We start from the raw sequence: 26934 nt of genomic DNA on the forward strand, positions 1-26934 counted from the left end.
ACCCTGGCAGAAATCAGTTTCAAAATCATTGTTACGAGTGTTTGGGAATATATGTTTTGCCCAGCTATCTGCTCACCTTCTACCAAGAGTTTTTCAGACCCATTTAGAAGATTGAGCAAAGGATCCATTTCAGAATTGGAACATGTCAATGTGGCTCTCCCTTGGCTCAGGTCTCTTAATTCAGAATATATCAAAGACAAAATTATATTTACCGCTGGTCCTGGTGGGCCTCTGGGACCTGTGGGACCATCTTTTCCTGTGAAACCCTATTCAAAAACAAAAGCAAGATTACAGAAAATTATATAATTGCAATACCCCTGATTACTACTAGCATTTCTTCTAAAACCTATCCACAGTACAAGTTATAAAATAGCTATCACAAATCATGCTGGAGAAGGCTATGGAACAATGAGCTTCACACACTTTAGATGTTCAGCTGCTCTCGAGTAACTGAAAAGGAAATAATTTTTTTTTAATATTTTTTTAAAAAGGAATCATTATTCTATCCCAGTGGAGCAAAATCTCTCTTTTCACTGTTCTCTCTTTCACAGTTTAACTGGACCATCAGAGGTTTATACTTAACCGGAGAGCCCCCTCGCTCTCAGATACTTCCCCTGCAAGAATGAAGGCTGAGAAATCCCATTTCAGTAATCCAATATAGCATTCACAAGTTGATGTTGATGGTCCATGACCCACCAATCCAACAGTATCCTCTTTGGCAACTGGCTATCACACAGTCATCTATTTTCCTTTCCAGCTATGAATTCCCACTAAAGGACAGCTATAAATGCATATATCAGCTATTAATTTTGACTGCAAGGGCAAATAATTGCTCCAGTCATCTTAAAAGTGATATTCCATTGTGACAACAAAAGAGATTTACTTGACTCCAATTTAAATAATGGAATTGCATCTCCACAATGAAATAACCAGTGTACATGCTCTTCATTAGGAAGACATTTCTGAGTTCTCCATCCAAAGAAGCCAAAGGTTTAGGGGCAAGTCTAACCTTCACAGTAAGTTGGGCACAGACAGATTCCTTATGAATATGGCATCTCCCAGATGTTGAGATAAGCAGAGTTTCAAAGGGATTCCCTGTAGCAGCAACAATGTGGGGAAGACAGCAGGGCTGAGTCCCTCAGCAGAGCCCTGCCCAGGGGACACACTGCTCTAAGGGTGAAGGCAGCTGAGAATCTAGTCAGGGGAGGAAGCAGGGCAATTTTTACAGAACCTATATGTCTACCAATAGCTGTCTGGAGAGATTTTCACCCCTGAAGTGTTTTCCTTCTGCTTGTGTCTCTCCAGAAGGGATGCTGATAAAAGGACTCCTCTTGAAAAAAAGATTTGAATATTGAAAGATATATAAAGAATGGGAAAAATCCAACAAAACATAAAAATGACATTACTTGGTCTTTTCAGAACATAAACTGAGGAAAACTTACCCTTTCTCCTGGAGGTCCCACTGGTCCAGGTGGACCAGGTAAACCTGGCGTTCCCTGGAGGGAGAAAGAGTGAGAAATTGTATAATGACAGAACAAACACAACTGCTATGTCATTCCATATATATCAAGTATATATGTTCTTCCCTCCTTTCTGTCTAATGTCATTGTACACTGACATGTAGCATTGCTTCCTACAGGACATTACTACTCCCTAATAGTATACTACTCAGGGTTATAAGGACTAATGAAACAGATAAAGAATACAAGGCCCTTGGCCCATGACTGACCTTATCTGATACATGAAACTAAGTCCACCACAACACTTAAGCATTCCTCATGTAATTTTTTATATCATCAGTAAAATTAAGTAGTAACCAAGGAATATTCATTATGCCATGACATGTCCAGATCAATGATCTTAGATAATCTATAAATATGGCAAATTAAAAAAGAACTTTTTTCTCTTCCTTGTATACAATACAGAAACCTACAAGTAACTGAACTTTAATATTGTTTTCTTCTTTCAGAAAGCATACAATTAATGTCCCAAAGCTATTTGAATTCCAAAAGTAGAAAGTAATTAGGCAACATTGCTAAAGAAGGGTGCAGCAAAGGTTCTGCAATCTTTATTATAGGAAGACATTTAACTGCAAGTGGTCAGAAGATGAGAGACCTTCCTGGGGAATTATCAGAGTACTCTTCCTAATCAAATAGTCTGTCATTGTGCATTCTCAGCTGTCCAGAGGGACATTTGGCTTGACCAAGCACAGCTGGATTTTTCACATTTGATGTTGTGAAAGACTTACTATTGCCTTCATTTCAAATTTCTAAGTGTAAGGTAACTGTGTTTCCAAACCTGTGGCCCAGGGAGATATGAGAAGAGCCTATGGCTCCTAGTGAGGTCAAAGACAGCTATCCAGCAGCCAATTGAATCAGGAATAGAGCAAAATCACCTTGTCCAAGTATCAACTTACCGATCGCCCTGGGAGTCCAGGCTGGCCAGCATCCCCTTTCATTCCTTGACGACCCTATAATTTTCACAGATTATTACAGAATACACCATACTTCTAGGACACAAAGAGTACGAGGATATAAAGAAGCAATTTGTTGCCTTGCACAAATAGCTGGCCTTCTGTATATGCTACAGCACTGTAGTATAAATGCACAGTCCAAATCCACATGAGCTAAACTTGACAATAAAATATTTATTTTTTTTACAGTGGCTTGCATGATAATCCAGCATTAACAACTGGTATTTGTAAATATAGACTGAGAATGTGGTTCGCAATTGATATGAAAAATGAAAGTACATGACTCAAAGTGCTCTAAATTCTTGTTAGCTAATGAGAAATTCCATTAATGTTGGTGTTTTCATTCTTTAGACTTTTTCAAGTGAACAAATAAATGTCTTATTTACATTACACATGTAAGAGGAATGCTTTTCCTTTCTTGCTGTTTGATACCTCTAGATCATCTTTAATAAATTTTTCCTCCCAGTGTATAACCAAAAAAAAGCATGAAAAGAAACTACACAGGGTAACAAAATCATTCTACTTTGTCCTTAAAAAACAGGTGTTCCTAATGTCTATCTTAAAGCATAATTTGTTTCCCATTTCCCAAATTCCATTAGAGATGGAGCAGGTAACCAATTTTCAAATAAAAAATGACACAGTATGCAATTAGACATTGCTTCTTCTTTCCATAGACTTTATATTCTGATCAAAGACTTCATGAAAAAAACTCCTGAATATATTAAAATTCAAGCTAATCCTAAATAGGAAACATCAGAATCATATTCTTGCTTTTAGGGTGATTATTTTTGAAATATGGCAAAAATAGCCTTAATAAATTCACAAAGAAGAGTCAAGCATGTAGTCTTCTATAAAAACCAGAACATAGTGAAACTTCATCAGTGTTAATAAGAATTACTCTGACTTTGAAGGCATGCACATGAAATCAGAAATGGCATCTTGCGAAAATATGGATGCTGTTGCTAAGAAAACCCCTAGCTACTGATTTAAGCCAGACAATAGAAGCTGAATATATAAGTCTGTGAAAAAGTCTTTGCAGCAATACTGCATGCTTCATTTTTCTCTATCACAGTTTGATAGTTTTGAGTCCTTAAACTGGAATGCCTAGCAACTCTACAGAAAAGACTGACAACAGAGTAGCACAACTCACATTGCTGCACTCAGACTTTTCCATTCATTAGAATCCCATAAGCACATTTAACATTCAGGACAGAAAATACTATTTTATTAAGAGACTTGTTTCAGAAAGAGGTGCGTTTCACAATACTACTGCATTGTAGGGACAAACAAATGCTCTGGCAAAGCTGCCACCCTCTTCCCAAGACCACCATCCCCATGGGCAGCTCTGGCTCCACACAAATTGCCCGCTGATGGTGTTCAAAAGGCGCACTCACCGGTTCGCCTGGGATTGACAGCCCATTGGGACCCTGTGGACCTGGGGGACCTTGAGGGCCCGGAGGACCTGTCTCACCACGAGGACCAGGTGGCCCCTTAAAGCAGAGAATTAAAACAACATTGTAAATGACAGTCCTGTTTGAAATCCAAAACTGCAAAATCCTTTGGGTTAGACACTTAAGGTAAGTCAGAAGCCTGAAGACACATTTAATACTTCAGAACAACAGCGGAAATAGTTGTTCAAGAGGCACACTCTTTCATAAGCTATTCTCTGATTCATGTTGGCAGTCTCAGGCCAATACATGCCCTCTGGCAGTGCCAATTAGAAGTATTGCCATGTCCTCTGTACAGATGAGAGAACAATAATGCTGCAGAGTGTGTATCAACACTCTCATGACATAATCCCAGTATCCTGATATGTGGTCAAGGCCTTTGAGGCTACATAGACTGTGATATATAGTCTCAAATAGGTAGGCTGCACGTAAGTATCATAAAGGCATATTTTTAACTAAATTTTTAATCTACATTCTTAGACTAAAACGAAGCATAAAAATTTTCAACAGGTAAACCTGTAGTAATACCATTATAGTTTAATTTTGGGAAACATACTTACAGATGATCCAGTCAAACCCCTTTCACCTCTGGGACCTTTAGCGCCTGGGCCACCCTAAATTGAGTATTTGGAAAGAAAATATATTTCACACACAGAAAGCAAAGGTGAATAATACTTATGTGCATTATGAATTCTCTCTAACAAACTCTTAAGTGAAGACCCAAAATTTTGAAGTGTACAGATTGTACTGCTAAAAAATGTAGTAGAATGAAATATGCATCAGGAACTCAGGAAAACCACAGCAGCTTCAGCCTTGCCAATTCAACCAATGAAAAATTATTTGGATTTTTGTCTCTGCAGACATAAACTTCAATTTATATTAATCAAAAACTCTGAATACATCTCTAGTAGACTACCAGACAACTTAACTGGGCTTTAGATTCCTCATGCAGCACTTTTGATAGCTTCAAAATATGACTACTAGGCTGACTATTACTCTCTAATATTCAAAGCAATTGATAGGACTATGTCCATTACATAAATTAATATCTGTCCCCATAAAAAAAAAAGTCATTTATTTCCCAGACAGAGTAAAGACTCTTTCCTTGGAGTGAAATCTGGACTCTGTATTTAGGAAGGATATTTTTGCAGTCCATTAAAAATGTCTTGTACATGATGTGCAAGAGACTGGGCCAGAGTCTTTCAGCCTTTCAAACAATGAGAAGCTAATCTCAGTGATCACACTGGAAATATAGGAAAACATCATAAAAGCAAGTTAGATGTGGTGGGAGTTCATCAATAGAGGATGGATTAGCATGTTGTTAAGGATATATTGATAGAAACTATGTCTCTGACTGACATTTGTTTCACAAAACCACAGACCAACATAAAACTACTTCCATAAATATAAAAATCATAGAATTTTTCTATTGTGAATAGTTACAGCTGGTAACTTACAGCTGGTCCAGGAGGTCCTGGAGGTCCAACGCTGTCTTGAGTACAGGTACAAGCATTTGGAAGAGCTGGGCACTTTGCTTCATCTCTCTGAAAATTTAATCACAACTTATTACTGTCCTTTTAAAGAAATGTACTCAGTGGCAGCATGCTTTTCTGAAACAATAGCAGGAAGTTTCTCCATTACCCTGTTTCCAAGTAAAACTCAGCTAAACTGTGGTTTTGAAATGTTTCTACAGGATCTTTTATATTTTTAGAAATATTCTCTGTGAGCTATGCTAGGCATTAACGATAGAGGCACGAGCAAAATGTTCAAGTATTTATATCCATTTGACAATCAGCTTGTGCTGACAAAGAGGAGTTACTTTTTGAATGCCACTCCAAGAACAGATTAAATAAATAAATAAATAAATTCCCCATTTATAATGCCCAGAATTTGAAACATCACTGGAATACAAATATAACAAACTTTTTTTATACAATTTCTAAGGGGCTCAAATCTAGCATTACAGCTATACTGTCTCAGACACAAAACTTTGAAATAAGTTGAAGGGCTGCTCTGACAGCTGTGATTTAGATGTGTTGTCAGTACAAGGTTTAATAGCAGCCTAATAGTAATATTATTAAATTTACTGTCAATAACATTTTTCTGGATAGCCTCTTGTTCATTTATACTTACCATAGAAGGGAGATCACAGCATCTGTCTCTGCTAGTCCAAACTGGACTGCACACAATGTCAAAATTCTGGATTTCTAACTGTAAAAGAAAGTAACACTCTTGAAAGATCATTAAGTTAGGTGTGTTGTTAAGTATGAAATCTATTGACATTACCATTAAAAATCACTCCTCCATTATTTCCAATGATAGAGTATCCACAGTAAATGCACTCAATTACTATCTGCTCTCCCTATTAATAGAAAAATATTCCTGCCCTTGTTTGAGTTTACCTGAGTGCAACTTCCAGCTACTACATTTTTGTTCTTGCAATTCTGCTAGAACAAGAAGCTGTAAAGACTAAACTTCTCAGTTAAGTACATTGGGTTTGACAGTACAGATGCTTGAAAGCTTCGGATGCAACAGTGTTTTCCCAATAATCCCTAATCTCTCTCCTCAGAAAATTTCAAAGTCTTGCAATGATGAATGGATTCATATTTGTTGCTTACTGTTGCTGATTTTCGGTCCCCTTTTAGAAGCTTCCCAAGTATTTCATAGCCATCAGTTGTGATATTGCCAGCCTCCTTAATTGGTTTTTCCATTATTTCACTGCAGTCAATGTAAATCTTAACATTTGATGAAGTTACAACAATATGGACCTGAAAAGAAGTTTAATGAAATATTGAGACACAGCACACAGGCACAGTTACTTTAACACCTTAATAGCATTTAACTGATTCAATAGTACTGTTTTAAATTTTATTCCCAGTAATCCTCCTTTACTTCCAACTGGTGGAAACATTCAAACTTACGGAAAGTCTATTATATTTATAATCTCTTTAGAATGTGTTGAAGGTCAATAAGATGAACACACAAGCACAGCTAAGAAATACTATTTAATGTAATAGTTGAACTATTATTAACTATTTTAAAAACTTGCCTTATTTTTTTTTTAAGATGGCATAAAAGTAAAAAAATAAAAACTTTTGAGAGGAAGTGAATATAAGCATTTCTTGTTCTCTTCTGATGGCTGGGACCACACAAGACGTTTATAAGCCTGGGACTGCCCACTGGCTAACTGACTCTGTAGTTCAGAGGCTGGATTGTTTCAGACCCAAAGATACAGAGTTCAGTTTCCACAGATGACTCAACCAGAGGTATTAACTACATTGAGATCCAGGAAGTGACCGGAGAAAACTGCCCAGAACAAGACAAAATAATGGAAGATGCAAGAGAGAATTTCCATGAAAGAAATCTGGTTACAAAAACATATGCCAAAACAAGGGGAAACAGAGAAGAGGAAGAGATTAATTATTGGAAATAGAAGACACCTAGGAGGAAGAAAGGAATAACTGTAATGAAGAGAGAGTACGTTTACCAGGAGACAAGAATGAAGTGCTTGGGGAAAACATAGTAAACCTTAAACAGAGGAACATACAAAACCTAAGCAAATATTATCTTTCCAAACATTTATGGCAAATGTTACAAAAGTTAATTTTCAGCATTTCTCTGACAGCACAGAAAATATTTAGGGGTCTCTGAGAAATAAGCAAGGGCCACTTGAGCATGTCTAATACGCAGTTGATAAAAGAGCACTTTCAGGCAACAGGAAGTTTTCAGGGGCTTTATATACCTTACTGAAAGCACATATTTCATATACATCATTATAATATCTATGTAGTTGTTAAAGTATCAACACATTAAGATCAGGAGTAAAGAATCCCTGAAGTATGTATTTATTTTTTAAATCTTCTCTTATCACAGTACATAAACATACAGAAGCATATTCTTATTTGATGACTGTTTTAAAAATTGGCATAAAGTTGAGAGATTCCCCTAAATGTCCTGAGTCAATAAGTGCCTGAACAATCTCCTGGGAATTTTTACTTTTTTTTCCCTTTTGAATATTTTCCCATGCAGACTTGTCTCCAAGGCATCAGCACAGCTTATCTAAACTCTTTAAAAATTATGTGCTTACACTTTTTATCTCAGTGCTGTGTATACAAGTGGGGATTTTAATTAAAATTCCCAACCATATTCATTGAACAAATAATAATAAAAAATTATTACTGCATCATCCAGTTTAAACACATCACAGATGTAATTTGCTAGCTCTGACAGGTACTTAATATGCAAGTCCTTCTACTGGAATGTTAAGTATTTGTCACAATTTAAATAAAATAAAACACATTGCATAGCAAATATAGATTATTATATTTTCATTAGCACAAAAAAACAATTTAGAAAGGGTAAATCTACATCAGAATGTTGAATGTGATCAGCTTGAAAAGGTTCAAACAGGAATAAATGCTGAGCATCAGCTATCCATCCAAAGAAGCAATCCCAACAATCAAAAATAAGGAGAGCTCTCCCAGGTCATTGACTCAGTCAGTTAAACTTACATTTACTGCCAGATCTGAATTCCAGCCTGAATCTCACGGCCTAGGCAATAAATCTAATTAAAGAAGGCATCTGGTGTTTACAATAAATAACACGTCTCTGTACTCAACTCCAACTTATTTTGTTTTCAACAGTTTCTAACACACCATCATAAAGAAACTGTTCTGATTAGTTCTGACTATTTATTTTATTTATGACATTTTAGGAAATAAAACATAATTTAATTTTTCTCTCCAACTGCCTTATAAGATAAAGTCTGATGGTGCTCTGATCTGCTGCTAAGTGAATCACATCAATAAGCCAAGCAAATATGTATATCCCATATGTATATCAGGAGAAAAAGATACTCTCATTATCAAATTTCCTTTTGCTAACTACTGCAAAATGGCAAGCTAAAAGGAATTCTAGTGTGGTAAGGATAAGCAAGTAGAAGCTGTCTGTCTCTCCAAAACATCAGTTGGAAATTTAATGACTGTCTCAGGTAGTCAGAATTTTTCCTATTGAACTTGCCAGATTCAACAGCTTTCACCATGGCTCTACTACACAGACTGTTCAAGGACGCCAAAGTAAATTTCCCCACAGTTAGGTGTAGTTAACTGTACTTTAGTGAATGAGCCAGTAAGTCATCAAATGAAAGCTACAAAAATGTTTAATATTTTGGAAAACCTCTCCTTGCATTGCAAAGATTCACCATTTCTTTGAAACAGGATGGTAGGAGAAATTGCAAACGTACCTTTAGAAATGTGTTAATCTTATCTTCCTTCCTTCATCCATCTGAAACCACTGCTATCCATTATTACAGATGATACATAAGGCTTTCTCAGCAATTGGGCTGGGGAAGCTCATTATGCCATCATTAACAACCTGACTGAGACAGCAAATTTAGTAATCATCTGGAGAGAAGCCAGAAAAGTCATCTTTGTTTCACGGTGAAAACTCCCAAATAGAGCTCTAAACCAAGGCTTTTCCAGCTACTTTAAATACTATCAAAATCTGAACTTTTGATTCCTTTCTGGGAAAAAAAGATGGGGAATTACACATTGCATTAAGTAACTGAGAATTTTTTTTTAAGAAATAGTCTCTTCAGCAAGAATTTGTAATTGTAAAGCTTTAAGATAATTTGAAAGTCACTGCTACTCCTGTCCATTTTTTGGCATCTTAGGATCACTTTCTCTCCATATGTATTTGTGTATTTAGCTATTAAAATGATACCAAATTTTTGATTTTTATTTGCCCTGTAATTTTTTTTTACTATCAAGTGTAATAAACAATTTTACATAACTTCTAATTTCTGGCAGCTAGGAGGGGTCACAGATTTTTCCCCATTTGCTCTGATAAATGAGCAGAATATCACTGCAAGTGCTGTCAGATAAGTTTGCTCAGCTCTATCAGATTTAAAGAAACTATAAGGAAAATGTGATTCTAAACATCAACTAAATCAGCAACAGATATTTAAGAGATGTAGAGAGCTCCACACTACTGACCTGAAGATGTGTCAGCTCTCACAGTGTTATCTAAAATGAGGCATGCTACACAATGCTTTGCATCTAAACAGTACCTGGGGATGACTCAACCCTCATACCAAAACAAGATACATCCTACCCTTTACTGACAGTTTTTCTCAACCCAGTAGATTCATATATTTCCTTAAAATTGTCCTGTCCTACTAAGCTATTAAAAAAAAAGGCAAATGTCAAAGGCAAAATAAAGGCTGCTTAATGTACATATGACCCAAAGCTACTCTTAACTATCAGTTACAAAATCAATGACATAAATATTTCTTCATATAGTCAAAAATAATCAGGCCTAAATTCTAAACTAACCAGGCATAAATTCTAAAACAATAATACCTGGATATAAGACCAGTTTGGGGGAATTACTCCAAATTCTGAGGAAACCAATAGCTTTTATACTGTGTTATTTTCATAATCACCTGTGTTTTAAACAGATGAAGTCACAAAACATTATAATGCTGGCACCAGTTATCTTTCCTGGCTTTCAGTCTAGCAAAGCTCAGTTGACAATTTGGCCTACAGTATCTGGAAGTTGACAGAGGCAACCCCTTATCAGTATCCTCAAAGGAATGCTGGTAATGACAAGTCATGCAGAAGATGGTATCATAAAGAAAACAAATGCTATACTCAAGCCATATTTAGTCATCAGATGAGAATTTAACTAAATAGAAGGGAGATAAATGAAAATATGAGAATGTGCATTTCAGCTAACCAAAAATGTTGCAATTTCAGCTCACTTTCTTGCCTTAAACATATATACTTAACACAGCAAGAAAACATTTTAAAAATATTTTTAGGTGTACATGTAGCCTGAGTCAAGCACTTTCTCATGACTAGAGGTAAAGAAGATTAGGAACATCAAAGTTTCATAACTTAGTGTACAAAATTAGATATGCAAGCACAAATCTATGACAAATGAAGGCAGATGCAGACACATGTAAAGATTTCACTAGCCATTTTGTCAATTCAAAACCTGTAAGTTTCATTCTAAATTGTAAAGTAACATTTTATGCGTTCACTTTCTTGTTGTTTCCTCAGTCAACATGATATCGGAATATTTTAAGCCCAGCGTTTTTAAGAAAAAAAAAATATTTACTAAATATATACATACACATGTACTATGTTTGTTAAACATACAAATCTTATTCAATATGTTATTTACCTCCCAACACTGGTTCCCTGCCTTCTCACTTTCTCTGGCTGTATCTTCCTCTGCTCTGAATAATTTCAAATCATTACTCCCACGCAATCTTTTCTCACCACAATTTCCTTTCCTTTCCTTTCCTTTCCTTTCCTTTCCTTTCCTTTCCTTTCCTTTCCTTTCCTTTCCTTTCCTTTCCTTTCCTTTCCTTTCCTTTCCTTTCCTTTCCTTTCCTTTCCTTTCCTTTCCTTTCCTTTCCTTTCCTTTCCTTTCCTTTCCTTTCCTTTCCTTTCCTTTCCTTTCCTTTCCTTTCCTTTCCTTTCCTTTCCTTTCCTTTCCTTTCTTCCACTTTAACTTTTGTTCTTCTTCTTTCATGTGGCAGGAACCAGACTATAGTTTCTTCTTCAGATATATCCCTCCACTTGCACAATCTTAACCAATTCTTGACATATCTCTTACATTGATTTAAAGAAGACCTATAACTTCTTAGATCTTGTTTTACATGATCTGCAGGTCCTTATGTCAGCTTAAAATACCATCCAAAAACCAGATACAATCACCTGAGAGGGACTTGTGCTTGGCTTTCTTCTATTTAAAAGAACAGTGCTTCAGAAAGCAACATCATAATTTCAATCCTTTACCTTATGGAAGCTTCCATAAAAGATTTTCTTTACATCATCATTATCAAAAGTTACAGTTTGAACCTCTCCTCTTGCATCCTTGTTAAAGAATGACAGCACTTTGCTGGCAGCTGCAATAAATAAAAATAATACATTTCATTTCATGCATACTACTGAAAACACCATACTAATACAACCTTATAGATAAAGATCTAATTTACCCCTTATTAGGGTAAACACAAATCATAGATTATCTTAATGACCTGTAAGTATATAGATGTATTTTGATTTTAGAGTTAACCCTAAAGTTGAAATGCAGTTTAATTATTCTTAGTCGAACTATAGATGTACAAAGTTTAAAAGAAATTTCTTAAAACTAAAAATGTATAATCCTTTTAGCATGTAGAAATGCTTTGGGCTTGGAAATATTTGATAAGAACACATGCAAAGTAACATAACATGTAACTTCTCCATGCAATATGTATAATCATGCTTACGATCAAGCACAACTCCAACTTGTGGTTTGTAATCTCTGTCTGTAATCTGCCAAATTGCAAAAGGCTCATTGGGGGATTCAGGCAGAAGACGGAATAACAAAATGATAGTGTATGCCTGTGGCAACCCCTCTGGGTGAATCTCCCTGTTAAGACAATACAAAGACATTTTTTCACATGGAAACACATGATGAAATTAGATCATCATCATTTGCTCATTTTCAAAGAAAAGACACAAGAGTAAAAGGGAAACCACAGCACTTAGTGGAACAGAGCATTTTAACTACTCCCTCATAGAAAAAAACATTGTGATATAAAAACACTATGATTTGTTAAGATGAACTCACAACTGTCTTCAGTTGGTCCCAGCACCACAATTAAAGAGGATGCCAGAATATGACCAAGATCTCTTGGGTATGTATTCTTGTGGCAAAATTCTATATAAACTACACATTTTAAATTTATTGTTGATAAGTACAGGAAAAAAAAACAGGCCACAGCTTTATTCATTTTTTTCATCTGGCCTGCTTCACTCAGGCAACAGCATTTAACTATTGCTGCCCTTCAGGCACAGATACAGAGATTCTTCTTTGCAATTGATGCTGCATTTGGGCTCCAGCTCATTCTTTAGTGGCTCAGGTTTAAATTTCTGATATATGGACTGTTACACATTAAATAAGCAGAGAGCCAAAAGTTCATAAATACATGCATGAAATCGCCTCCAGAATTTTCTGCAGGGGAAAGGAGAGAATGGAGGAAGAGGACGGCAAGAAAAGTGGTAATCACTGCTTCTCCTTAACCATTATAATGGAGCTCAGAAGATTTAGTCACATGAACATAAACACAAAAACCTTAAAATGAAAAGAGAAGCTGCTTTGTATGTTGGACAAAGCTTATGAATCCATACAATTAGGAGTACTGCAATAAAAACCATATCACTGAGGTAACAACATCATACAGCACAATACAAGAATTCAAATATTAAAGTAGATATAGCAATACAATTTATAACTTGGATAACAAGTTATTTCAGACATGGAAACAACTATGCCTCTATGAGTTTATTGCTTTGCTGACTCAGTCTAGAGTTTTATTTTCTGGGTTCTCATGAAAAATAAGGGCCCAAAATACTCTGACAAGTCTATTCCACCTCTTGAGCAAACATTAAACTATGTACCACAATATTTCTAAAAAACTGAAATAAATATGAAGCCTATCTTTTTATTGTCTTTTCATCAATTTATCCTAAATGCAATGTCTATCAATGCAAGACAGTTGAAAAACTGGTATTATCTATATTTCCCTAGACTGCAAAAATCTATGCTGTTGGAGACCTGTCATTCTTACAGGTATTAATGGCATGACAATGAACTTAAAAATCCTCAAATCCTCCACTTTGGAAGCTGTGATCTCAGAAGGCTAGCAAAAATAAATTACTTCTTCATAAACCTCCGCTTCTGTGCTTGTGATCTTATCTTTACCCAATCTGGCAGGATTGCAGACGATTTCAAAGACTTCCATGAAGAGAAAACTAAATTTTCCTAAATTTAATAGGAACAATGGGATATTTTTAGGCATCTCCTCTGAACAAGAATAACCTTTTTTGAAACTTACTTAAATAGATGGGAGAGAAACTAATTAAAATAAATTTAAAAGGGAGAAAGGTACTGCTCCACTTCTAATAAAACTAACTGCTAACTAAGTCCTTTTTCACTTTGGGAAAAAATGTTGGCAAAAATAACCATCATATTACCCATCCATAACCAAGCTCTAAGACCACAGGCCCTTGAAAACTCTGCTCCATTTGCCAAATAAGGCAAGTCAAGTAGAGGAGAAACCACCCTAAGTAAACAGCATCAATGTGCTGCCTACTGCAGTAAGAACAATGCTTCTGGAAAAAGTGATGCTAATGCCTCCATATTGAAACCATTTCTGTCCAGCAATGTGGAATTCATTGTACTAAGGAGGTTGGTGTTCAACACCCTAGGTATAAACTGTGGATTATATGCAACTTGAATGGTTAAGAAAAATAATCTCAAAGAAAAATAAGCAAATAAATTAATAGTGAACTATGATTGCAGTGGAAGAAATAGATTAGCATGTAATGAAAACAATGGTAGATGTTCTTCAAGAGTGTATTTCTTGAAGCTCAGAAAAAGAACATTAAATTAATCCATCTTCCATAACACACAAATGCTATCTATAAACGCTATTAATCCTTCATCACCTGGTCACCCTAAATATAAGTCTTGAGGTTTACTTACCGTATTGGCTGACTAACAAAGGCATTTTTGTGAAGTCTGTAAGCTACATAGCTTGGGAAAGAGCCTGATTCCAGTGAAACTCCTTGTACAGAAGCAAAATGCTTCTCTGTTAGATTGTATGATTCCAGCATCTTGAAACCTTCAAGTCCAGAAAGAAAATAAAAAATAAGAAGCTTTGTAGAGTTGCAAAAGACACAAATGAACCTATGCCAAAATATTAGACAATTGCTTACCGGGTGAAGTGTATCCATCCAAGTAAATAAGGGGACAAGCTGAAAGACATGAAACAATACATAATTCAAAACTACTAGGCCTAACAGGATATGAACATGTGTATAGTTCAGAAAAATTTATTACCAAGAAGTCTATGCTATTATTATTTCTGAAAGTTTTTGTTACATTTGTTATGAGCTGTGGTAGATGTAATGTCAAAATCTTTACTCATCACTTTTAGTAGGGTATTTCTACTCTGAAAAATTGTATGGAATGACAAATGAACCCCAAATGTTTTAGGATTATAATTCATAAGAAGAAAGGAGGACAATGACACAGTCTTTCCATTAATATTTAAGGCATGAGTCAAGCTGCATAATAGCTGTCAGATTCTCAAGAAATAACTGCAAATTTATGTGTCTTCTCAGGAGCCAGCAAATGAGGCAGTTAGGGAACATGCCGTTGCACATGACAAGCCTGAGAATTTCTTATTTTTGCCATAGAAGGATTTCACTTGAATAAACAACTAAGCTTTACTTAGATAATTTTAAAACAGCATCACACACTATAGCTATACATCTTTAGCACCATTTACGTATTCCAGTGGTAAATTACTTGCTGTGCCCTGCAGTTTACATTAGGCATCATTCTACTTCTTAACCTTGTCAGTGACTGTTATTCTTTTCTTCTTCTACTAGTACTTTTGAAATGCAAGATTAGATTACATAAAACATAATACTCACTTCAAAATTTTAAAAAGCAACTTGCTCCCTTGAACAATATCCAGTTATTCTGAAATTTAACTTTTTAATATGAACGTATCTTCTGATGTACGTTAAATAAGATGGCAAATTGTATTTGGTTTGTGTGGCAAGGCTTTGGTAATGGGGGTGATACAAGGGTGATTTCTGTGGGAAGCTGCCAGAAGCTTCCCCTGTGTCTAACAGAGTCAGTTCTATCTGGTTCCAAGACAGACCTGATGCTGGCCAAGGCTGAGCCCATCAGCAGTGGTGGTAGTGACTGGGGAATAACAAATTTAACAAGGGAGGGTGGCTGGGGTTGGGGGTTATATGTGTTGGAACTGCACAACAGCCTGCAGCTGAAGAGAGGAATGAGAATATGTGAGAGCAACAGCTCTGTCAGGCACCAGAGCAGAGATTCCACTGCATTCCTCGTCTTCCCTGTGGTGAAGACTATGGTGAGGCAGGCTGTCACTCTGCAGACTGTGGAAGTCCACAGAGGAGCAGATATCTGCCTGCAGCCCCTGGGGGACCCCAGGGCAGAGCAGGTGAATATCTGAAGGGGGAAGCCCATACTGGAGCAGGTTCCTGGCAGGACCCATGGCACCTGGAGAGAGAAGTCCATGCCAGAACAGGTTTGCTGGCAGTACTGGTTTATCTCATAAGAGACCTACAATGGAACAGGCTGTGCCTGAAAGACTGCACCATGTGGAAGGGACCTAATGAGGTTCAACAAGAGCAAGCATATTCACACTGGGAGCAGACCTACTAGACAGCAATTCTGCTGAAGAGGACATGGGAGCAGACTGACTATGAGCTGGCAGTGTCCTTGCAGCCGGAAAGGCCAATAGTATCCTATTCCATCAGCAAAAGTAGCCAGCAGGTCAAAGGAAGTGATGCTGCCCCTCTGCTCAGCCCTAGCGAGGCCACATCTGGAGCACTGTGTTCAGTTCTGGGCTCCGCAGTGCAAGAAAGACTAGGAGCTACTGGAAAAGTTCCAGCAGCGAAGCATGAAGATGAGAGGTCTGGAGCAGCTCTCTTTGAGGCAGGTGAGCCTGCTTGGTCTAGAGAACACTAAGAGGGGAATCTCATTAATACATATAAATATCCAAAGGTGGGTATCAAGAGGATGGTGCTAGACTCTTTTCAGGAGTGCTGAGCAACAGAAAAAGGAGCAAAGGCCACACAAGAAGCTTCCCCTCAATATGAGGAAGAACTTTCTTATGTTGAGGGTGGCAGAACATTGAAACAGGCTACCCAGGAAGGTTGTGGAATTTCCCTCTCTGGAGAAATTCAATATCCACCTGGATGTGTTTCTGTGTAATCTGCTCTATGTGACCAGAGGTGTTGGACTGGATGATTTCCAGAGCTCCCTTCCAAACCTAACAAGGTGATTCTGTGACCCACACTAACACAGCTCATTAAGAACTGCAGCCCATGGGAAGGACCCATGTTGAGAAGTTTGTGGAGGACTGTCTCCCATGGTAGGGACCCTCACTGAAACAGGGGAAGAGTTTGAAAACTACTTCCCCTGGGGAGGAAGGAGCAGCAGAGACAACATGTGATGAACTGACCACAGCTCTCATTCTCTGTACTCCTGTGGTCCTCAGGGAGAGGAGATAAAGAAAATTGGGAGTAAAGCTAACTCCAGGAAGAAGGGAGGGGTGGGGAAAAGGTTTTTGATACCTGGTTTTATTTCCTTATCCTACTCTGATTTCATTGATAATAAATTCATTTTTCACATTGAGTCTGTTTTGCCTCTGACAGTAACTGCTCAGTTATTTCTCTTTGCCCTTATCTTAATCCATGAGCCTTTCGTTGTATTTTCTCTTCCCTGTTCAGCTGAAAAGGGAGAAATAGAGCAGCTCTGGTGGCACCCAGCATCCAGCCAAGGTCAGCCCACCACTCACTTTTAGCAGTATATAAGCAAACATATTAATTTGGGAAAAAGGAAAACAATGTCTTCTACTCACTTGAGGTAGCTGTCTCACACACAAAGGTGACAAGGTTATCTTGAATCTTTTCAAAGGCATCGAAATCATCAACAATAAATACATGACGCTCACTGGGCTTACTGGCAATCTTGGCCAGTTCATTGTAATCCACATCAGCCACACCAACCACAAAGACACTGAAGCCTGTAAAAATAACATTTGTTACTTGAAAATCAATAAACATACATTTACATTTTTTTATGTCAATATTGCACAAACCATTGACTTGTGACGAGCTACCTATGAGCACATATTCCAGATCTCTTTTCACCCTGTCAAAGCTCTGAAAGATATTTCACATCTTTCTTTCACAACTTTCTCCTCTTTAATTGTTTTCTGAGGCATCATCCAATCTCATGCACTCTTGGCTACATAGTCACCTCACTCATTAACACAATACAATTCTCCCAACTCTCCAGTGTCTTAAATCTGTTCTGTGGCCAAAAACTGTACAGATCATTACTTATCCAGCTGTCTATCCGTTTTGATCTCTTGCATTTCCTGCCTCTCAGTTTCTCTTTATTAGAGACCAACTTCTACTTTCCAAGTTATTGACTAATTTTTCTCTATAATTGCCAGATAGACATGGGCAGATTCAGAAAGCAATTCATCTTAGCTCCCTCACATGCTGAATTCAGGATAGGAAAAGTCATAGATGCCTGTCTGTTGCTCTCTTCACCAGTCATAAAAGGACCCTACATGATGACCTTAGACTAGACATTTAGTTGTCAGATGTCTTAAGGTAAATAAGAACCAGACCATAGAAATCATTTATATCACCAGGTGTAAATTTCATTGAAGAGAAACTGCACAGACATTGGAAAAGCCACTTGGAGGCTGAAACTGGGATTCACATTTATTCCAAACTATAAAAGTAACTTTTTTTTTTAAAAAAAGAAGGTAATTATTCCCCTGTAGCCAATTTTGATGAAACTTTGGCTGAAATACTCTGTCCAGCTTTAAGCATGCTTTGATATGTGTAGAAAACAAAGCAAGTAGAGAGGAAACTAAAAATGATAAGGGGTTTCAAAATCACGATCAACATGACATTGAAGGAAATAAGTTCATTTGGTCTAGAAAAGAGAAGACAGAAAGAGGAGATGACAACAGGTTTTAAATACAAAGACCCCTTACAGTGTACAGTGATCAGCTTATTTCCTGGTTAACTAGGTAAATGAAGACAACAATCTCACTAGCATGGAGAAGGACTTAGGTGAAATGCAAGACAAAGGTCTCCTACCAATAGCACAGTTAAGCAATGAACATATTGTCCAGGGAGACTGAGAAACCATTTAGACAGAGCTAATTCTTCCAGATTAAAGAGACAGAGAAGATGACCACTTGTGCTTTACATGCATGTGATTCCCATAAGGATGTACAACATCTCCCTGCTCAGAGATCAGGACTAGGTGGTTCATGCACTGAAATGCAAAATGCCGAGTGCTGGGTCAGAAACAGCTTAATACACTCACATAAACCACAATCATTAAATCTGATGAGGAAGTGCTTCTTAGCTCAAAAGGCAACAGAAGAGTCTATTCAGACCCAGCTCCTTCAAAAACAGTTACTTAAACTGAAGATCCACTAGTTGATACCAGATAAAACATAAACCTCAGCAAACCAGGCCCGTTAAAACATAAACACTACTATGGAGTACACTTCCCAGTGATTTCTGGGGTCCACACACCAAAAAGAGGAAGTAACCAAAAATCACATCTTTGAAATAATATTCATATGAAATCTTTGGGAAGCCACATCCTTCCCCAGAGAGAAGGCTTAAGAAAGAAAATGTAAGTCTAGGTCCAGAGAGCACAAATTCTTTGAATTGTGCTGAGGTTTTCCCAAATACACAGAATACATTTCCGAGTCTGTAAAGGATGAGTAAATGATTCCCAGATAATTGAAGCAATACAGAAAATAAATAGCCAGGTAGGTGCTGTGGATTGCTTACCAGAGTGCTGTATGACTGTTGCTGCTTTCCTCACCTCATCCTGAGACCGACCATCTGTGACAACAACAAGTACCTTGGGAACACCTCGCCGCATGCCACTCTCCCAAGTCAAAACCTTTTCTTTGATAAATGTTAGGGCTTTGCCTGCAACGTGTACAATAAACAAGGAATCATCCATATTATCCACAAGCGAAGAATTCTTTTATTTCATAAGGGCAACAGCCACAGAGCTAAAACACAACAGAAGAACCTATTTCTTCAGCCATGCATATTAGGATAATTACACATTTTCTGAAAATAGTTTATCTTAAATAAATATAATTACAGCCCAGAATTACCTGTCCTTGTGTTTCCTCCTCTATACTGAATGTTTTGAAGAGCTCCCAGGGCCTGGGCTTTGTCATCAAATGTATTCAGTTTAAATTCAGATTTTGCCTCATCACTGTACTGCACAAATGAAACCTGAAATGGAATATGACAACACAGTGTTCAGTCTCATACCTCTACATTCAGGTCAACTCTCTCCACTGAAGTATGTAAGTTTGTATATTAATAATTCTTAAATAATAAAAAATCCTGTTCCATATGTATCTGATTGTATACATATATATATATTTTCTATATGTCAACATCATGGACATGTGCACACAACTATCTTTTCTTTTTTTTCCATCTTTCCTTTTTTCTTTCTTTCTCTTCTGTGTATAAAATGTAATATGGCCTTAAATGCAAATGATCAAATTCTTGCTATTACTATGGTGAGGTATATATTCCTATTCTCTATTTCTGAGCAGATGTACAGTAGCTACTAAACCTCTTCCAGCTTTCTTTTAGGGATAAAAAATTATTTGTCAATAGAATGTCAATAAAGTTGAATACACATATAAGTGTATACTCTCTTGCCTTATATAGAAATATTTCTATATGTATATATTTACATTTGTGGTAGTAAATTCCCCTTTTAAAATTAATAATTTTCAATTAAAAACCTGAGATTGTTGCATCTCAAGTGGCATGTGACTTCATTTTTTTATTAAACATTAGTGTTTATATGTGTCTGTCACCAATATTGTCTTCTCCACTTCCAGGTATGTATTAGTAAGAAAAATATATTAAACCAGAAACAAATTAAAAGGAAAACTACCCAGTATAGATTAGAAATTTTTAATATTTAAGAAAGGTAAAGAGTGTCTGACACAGAGTGACTCTAAGGAGTATCATTTCCTTAAAAAGTCTAGAGAGTTAAAGATAGGGAATCAAATGACTAAAAATATGCCTAGAAGATTAAAAGCAGATCTTTAACAATGCAACTATCCTGTCCGCCTTCTAACCAAAGAAAATGCATTGCACCTGCAGCTCTGTGCAGCCAGAAATACCACATAAGAAACTCTCTCAGACCTCATGTTATTCATTTCATCTAGTGAAAGAGAAATGGTTGTGGGAACCTACATACACATTGATTTCATCCAGCTTCCTACAAGTAGAAAACTGATAATGGTGCAATGCTTATGGTAAGAAGCCTGACAGGAAGTTACTTTGACACAACTGTGAGCAGCCCAGAATTCCTGAAAGTCAATCCCTTATTAGCTGTTACTGTTTACTCTCTCCTAATGCACTAATTCATTAGGAGGACCCTCTTTCATACTTTTACTATGCCCACTGTGGAGTGGACCCATGTTACCATAGCATGAAAAGGTTTCTGCAAGTGCCTTTTTCAAAGGCAATCTGCCATTTAGTGCAGTGGGATTCTAGGGAGCTGAGCAATGGCAAGCCAGCTGAACCCTGCAGGCACATGACTCATCTTTTACACTGAAAATTTAAAATTTAGCCCTCAATCAAAAGTCAGAATGTCCCTAAAAATTTTTCTGATATGACAGAGACAAAACCTAGGATATAAGAACTAAGCAGTGTGCCAGTTGTTGCTGCTGTATGCAAATAAACAAAAATATAAAACTGACTATACATTGTCTCAATTTCTCTACCTGGAGGATTCCCACAAACTGTAACTTTTGTATTTCAGAATATTAACATCTCAAAATAAACTGAAGTTCCCTTTTATTTATAAAATACCAAATATATTTAATAAATAATAGGCATGCACACCCATATACATGTCTTTTACAACAATCTAATACAAAAAATGACAGCATTCTGAAAGAATGTAACAATCAGTTAATCTTCAATTTCCCTACAAAATGTACCCAACAGGAATAACAAACCTACCTGGATTCCAGCAGGATTGATTAAATCAAAGGCTCCTACTGTACTAAAAACAAATTTCACTACTTTGTTGAAATTATCATCACCAATACTCCAGGAAGCATCAGTCAAGAATACTATGTCTGCTTTGGCACCTCTGCATACTGAAAGTCCAAGAAAAGGAACCCTTAAAATACATCAACCATACCACCATGAAATAATTATTGCTTCAAATTTGAAAATTCAAGAATGAAAAATATTTAGCAAATGTCTACTACCACACATTCAACCTGGCACATGAATAATACTCTACACAAAAACATTTTTAAACTATATCAAAGAAAACTTCAAGAAACATGAAAGAGTTCAAGAATAAAATGCAAATGTTGTAAATTACTTTTTTTTCCTACCATAAAACATGAATTGTCTGCTGAGAGCAGATAACCTCATAGAGTTTCTGCAGAGCTATAGAATATCAATAAATTTCCCTAAAGGTTTTCATCTTGCTGTTCTAAAACAGGAAATGTGGAAGTCGAGTAAAGCTCTAGAGCAAAGGGATGGCATTAGGAAGGGTCTCAATCCTCACTTCCCTAAAATGCTGTGCTGTTTTAAATCCACTTAAAGTTATGAAAAATGGAGGTAAACTATGAAGTAGTACAGCAACTATACAAAAATATTGAATAATTCTAGAAATAAACATACCATCCCGAGCTGGAGGGATTGTGGGAGGTGGAGGAGGTGTAGGTGGTGGAGTTGGTGCCTCAGTAGGTTTGAGGACTGAAATGAAATCATAATTTTATTCTACAGCTGAAGCAAGACAAATTCTATAGCTAAAACTTAAAGTTCACAGTATCTGTTACCTACCTGTATATGCCCTCATAGAGACTGGAGGTCCCTCAAGGTTAGGGGTCTGAACAAAGACAGTAGCATTGTATTCTGTGTCTGGTGAGAGGCCAGTAAAACAGTGGCTCGTTTCTGACCCACGTATTGTGATTTCCTGTCCTCTGGAACCTGTCAAAAAAAGCCCAGTGGAAAAAAGTCAGAACCTATTACTTCCCTTCTAAGGTATATATACATAAGTATAGAAATGAAAAAAACTTCTGGAGAGGAGATTGGGACAGCACTCTTATTCTCGTTCCATAACAACCTTTCTAGATCAAAACTGTGTGGTGATTATGAAGCCTGGAGCACACTGGAAAGTACAATTGCAGTGCACATGTGAAACCAGCCAACTGGTAGGTGTAGTCCACTTGACAATAAGCAGTACTCCCTCTTTGCAGCTTTTTCACCACTCAAGAAAAACAGGTTATGCTGAGAGCTTTAAAGTTCAACCAGATGTATCATTATGTTTGGCACTTGCCACAATCACAATAAGTGGCGCTGTCACTGACATTAGACAATTATGTTTCTAGAAAATGCAAAAAAAAGAACACACTTACCATCAGTTGGGTTTAGCTTCAGTCTGTAGGAAGTTGCTGACCGATGAGGGGACCACCGGATACAGAGAGTATCCCAACCCACTTTGTAACTTGTGAGGTCAGTGACATTCAAATATACTGTGGAAAGAGAGAATTTTTTTTTCTCTGGAAAATAGTATTTAATAGGTAAAGCACACCAAAATGAAAATTATATTAGCAGTGCTTGGAACTTTATTTTTAAAAATATTTGCAGAAAGAAAGAGCAACTCCAGTCAAATCTCTTTATTTTACACCCTACACATCCTCACCTAGCTATTTGCAAAGACCCCAGATCCCACAATGGGTAACAGCCCATTTTATGAGTTTTCACATGAAGTTAATTTCTTTACAAAATAAGAAACTTTCAAAAATAAAAATCTGACACATATATATAGCAGCACAAAAAGAATGTCCTGAGTCAGGATTCTTGACTCATCATAACTGAAGAAATTTTTAGACATTTCTTAGCTGAGGCCATCATCAAAATCACTGGACATTCCTATGAAGTAAAAGCAGAGTATCAAAAAGCCTAGACTTGCTTTTTTTGCTAGATTCTGTAGTCCCCTGGAGACAAGTAAAGATTGACGCCAAGTATAACTTAATAACATTTTAGGAAATGGACTGGAAAATTTTATTTCATCAAGTCATTGCTTTAAAATATAGTTTCATTACTCTTTCCAAAATTATTGTTTTTAAGATGTACATTATGGACAGATGACAAGTATTCTCCATGAGAGGATGCTCAGGCTTCCTAGCAACCAGCCATCAAAATCTTCTCTTAATCAATGTTATCTCAGAACAGCATATGTATCTAGCATGACTACAATAAAATTGTTCTGACTTACATGTAGTGCCTTGATCTGTCAAAGGTATGCTCATTCCAGAATCATACTGGGCATAAACATTCACATCATAAGTAGTACTGGGAGACAGATTATGCAAAGTGTAGGAAGTCACTTCTCCCACAAAAAACTCCCTGGGCTCATTTGAACCTTGAATTAAGGAAGCATTAAGAACAGAGAAAGAAAGACAGAAAGAAAGACAGAAAGAAAGACAGACAGAAAGAAAGAAAGAAAGAAAGAAAGAAAGAAAGAAAGAAAGAAAGAAAGAAAGAAAGAAAGAAAGAAAGAAAGAAAGAAAGAATCCTGATTACATGAGTTACAAAACTTCCATCTCTTATACATCAATCAATGTTAACCTCATTTTTTCTAAAATAAAGCATATTGATTTCTTAAATTTTAGCATATTACATATTACAATGTTGCAAACAGAACATACACATGGTTTTACAAACTATTGTGCAATGTTTGTGTTCAGCTTCTAGAAAGATATGTATATTGTTTGAAGGCCACATACAACAAAAGTTCTGCAGGCCATTAGTACCCAAATACCTGTCCAATATCATCTCATATAGACCAGTTCATAGCCTTAGAAGGACAAGAGGCATTAAAGAGGCTAAAAACAAATCAAGTCACTGTATAAAGTTTTAACTATACAATTCAATCCCTGTAATTGAATGTATGAAACTGCGATTGATAGTTTGTGTTTATTATAGAATACTGATCATAAGATTAAACTTCTCATGAAAATTGGTAAACAGAGGAAATAAATAGATCCTTTAACACAAAATTATACATATGATTTCTACTCTGGTCTGCCATTAGCTACTCACTGTTCTGAAAGTGGTATACTCAGAATGAAAAAGTATTCTTACCTACAGGCTTGTATACAATTTTATAGCCAAGAACAGGGGATGGTGAAGGATCCCAGGAAACTCTGAAACGTGTATACCATTCATCAGTTATATACATATTTTGAGGAGGAAGCAGGCCAACTATAAAGAAAGAAAGAAAAAACATTCTAATTAGGCTAGGAATTGTTTTCAATTTTTAGACATGCAGATTGTTACTCTGCAGATATCACATCAGGGACATAATTAACTTAAGGAAACCTTTACAATGCTGAGGTGTTCAAGGAATATTTCTTAAATTTAAAAAAGAATAATCAATATGAAAACTATAATTACCAGTTCTGCCATTTCCAGTCAGTTGACCACCATCTCCATCTTCATACACAGCAACAACAGTAATTTTATATGGTGTATCTGATTGTAGTGGTTGTAGTATCACATTATTCCTTATGCCAGGAACTGTTGTCTAGAACACAAAAGAATCAGAGGGAAACACATTCACACTCTTGCAACTGATCAGTAGTGACAATAGCTAGAAATAAAAATATGTTCTGACATTTGACACACTCTGTTTTATGTCCACCATAAAAAAGTCATTAAGGATACCTCTAAGGGTAACAGCCTATAAACAATTATCAGTATTTGTTATTTTGAATTACAAAACACTGTGAACATCACAAAAACATAAATCAAATTGACTCTTGAATCCCAAACCTCACATTAGACTGAGATGCTGCAGTTCTCCACCAAGATTTCAGTACTCTTTCCTCATAGAAATACAAAAGTCATAATGATGTGGTTTTTTCCCTTGGCAGAAACAAGTTATTCTGAGAGAGAAGCTCTAAATATATTGATATATAAAAATGTCCCTATTTATGCATCCCTCAATCTCAACTTCCTTATGGAGCCATGTACTATTGCTCCCTTCTAATGAAAATGTAGGTATAAGGCCATAAGTGATCTTGTTCCATAAGAAAGACATAAAGCACTGAAACTAAGGGAAGTAACTTAAGGTATCTATCTCAAAAGTGCATGCCAGTCAGTACTTGCTATGAATACTCAATTAAAATTTTCAGTTGTTTGAGACTTGCTATTTTTATGGATTGTCCAATCTTTTCTGCAAAGAAGATATGTGTGTTGACAATATGTGTGTCCTGATTAATGAGTCCAGTAGGGAATTTTCAAACTGTGAATTTTCAGCATGTGCTATACAGTAATATAAAAGCAATAAAAATGTCATTTTGGCTGGTGGCAGTTGGGAGGAATTCTGCTATTGTCCTCTATAGGATCTGAGCTTAGATTTGCTATAAATACTCTGTGAATTTTATAAGCTTCAGAATAACTTGTGTTATCATTAAGGTTAAGGAAATGAAACACAATTCATACTGAAACTCAGAACAGCAAGTTTGATGCAGAATCAAAGTTACCATTGCTATCTTATTAGACTGTCAGTTATCTTCTATTTATGAAATGCAGACTTATGTTTATTCTGTATCCTAGAACACTGACTTTTTAATGAATACAGTATGAATTAATAGATGGCTATTCAATGCATCACACTTCAACAAAATGCCAGGAAGCAGATTCTGTTCAGAATCTTCTGATAAATGTGTGACTCACATATTTAACATTATTTCACACACATATTTGTTCAAGAAACCATATATTTTCTTACCTTCATGGGAAAAAAAAACCCTGTTTTATACAAACCATGTCTTTCTAACATTGACAACAATGACCAGAAAAGCCACAAAACCTGCACAGTGTTCTTCATGTGGAACAAGTGTCTTATTTTTTCTGTAGCCTAAAGAATTGACTGAAAACATCTCAGTGCTTACTAAGGAATTACAGAACTTACATATTCATCAATAGGGTCTCCCACAGTGGGTGAATAAATGATTCTGTACTGCTGGACTGGCCCATCAGCATGATCCCATTGTACAGAAAGGCTGTTTGTAGTCTCATCAAATACTCTCACATTCCTTGGACCACTGCGAGGCACTGAAGAATGAAAATACAGAAGGTTATATGTGGCATGATACCTCTAGAATCAGTGTCACCCTCATCAATTCAAACGCTGCCCTGAAAAACCTGAATAAATAAATATAGATGGGGAGATTAAGTACATGGTCATGCAGCAGTGCCTGAAGGTCTTAAACAGAGAGAGCCCAATTGGAGGAACTGGAGCGGTATGGAAGGGAGAGAACATCCAGATGTGAAAAGTGAG

General features: G+C 36.5%; 1 protein-coding gene across 7 annotated transcripts in view; it reads right to left on the reverse strand.

Moving 5' to 3' along the window:
* COL12A1 (collagen type XII alpha 1 chain) overlaps window positions 1-26934 on the reverse strand; it is a 98010-nt gene that overhangs the window by 13145 nt on the left and 57931 nt on the right. For all 7 annotated transcript variants that reach the window (XM_085576407.1, XM_085576405.1, XM_085576409.1 and 4 more), the window contains 23 exons: window positions 26566-26708; window positions 25044-25173; window positions 24732-24851; window positions 23863-24009; window positions 23000-23116; window positions 22425-22571; window positions 22263-22337; window positions 21585-21724; window positions 19700-19823; window positions 19362-19505; window positions 17390-17554; window positions 14697-14735; window positions 14464-14602; window positions 12203-12345; window positions 11727-11836; window positions 6540-6689; window positions 6055-6132; window positions 5379-5465; window positions 4482-4535; window positions 3868-3963; window positions 2417-2470; window positions 1443-1496; window positions 213-266 (listed from right to left, as the gene is read on the reverse strand). In XM_085576407.1, the coding sequence (XP_085432533.1) occupies window positions 213-266; window positions 1443-1496; window positions 2417-2470; window positions 3868-3963; window positions 4482-4535; window positions 5379-5465; window positions 6055-6132; window positions 6540-6689; window positions 11727-11836; window positions 12203-12345; window positions 14464-14602; window positions 14697-14735; window positions 17390-17554; window positions 19362-19505; window positions 19700-19823; window positions 21585-21724; window positions 22263-22337; window positions 22425-22571; window positions 23000-23116; window positions 23863-24009; window positions 24732-24851; window positions 25044-25173; window positions 26566-26708 (2510 nt within the window). The remainder of the gene's footprint in view (window positions 1-212; window positions 267-1442; window positions 1497-2416; window positions 2471-3867; window positions 3964-4481; window positions 4536-5378; window positions 5466-6054; window positions 6133-6539; window positions 6690-11726; window positions 11837-12202; window positions 12346-14463; window positions 14603-14696; window positions 14736-17389; window positions 17555-19361; window positions 19506-19699; window positions 19824-21584; window positions 21725-22262; window positions 22338-22424; window positions 22572-22999; window positions 23117-23862; window positions 24010-24731; window positions 24852-25043; window positions 25174-26565; window positions 26709-26934) is intronic.

This window comes from Lonchura striata, chromosome 3 (genome assembly GCF_050655825.1).
Source record: "Lonchura striata isolate lonStrDom1 chromosome 3, ASM5065582v1, whole genome shotgun sequence".
Taxonomy (NCBI): Eukaryota; Metazoa; Chordata; class Aves; order Passeriformes; family Estrildidae; genus Lonchura; species Lonchura striata.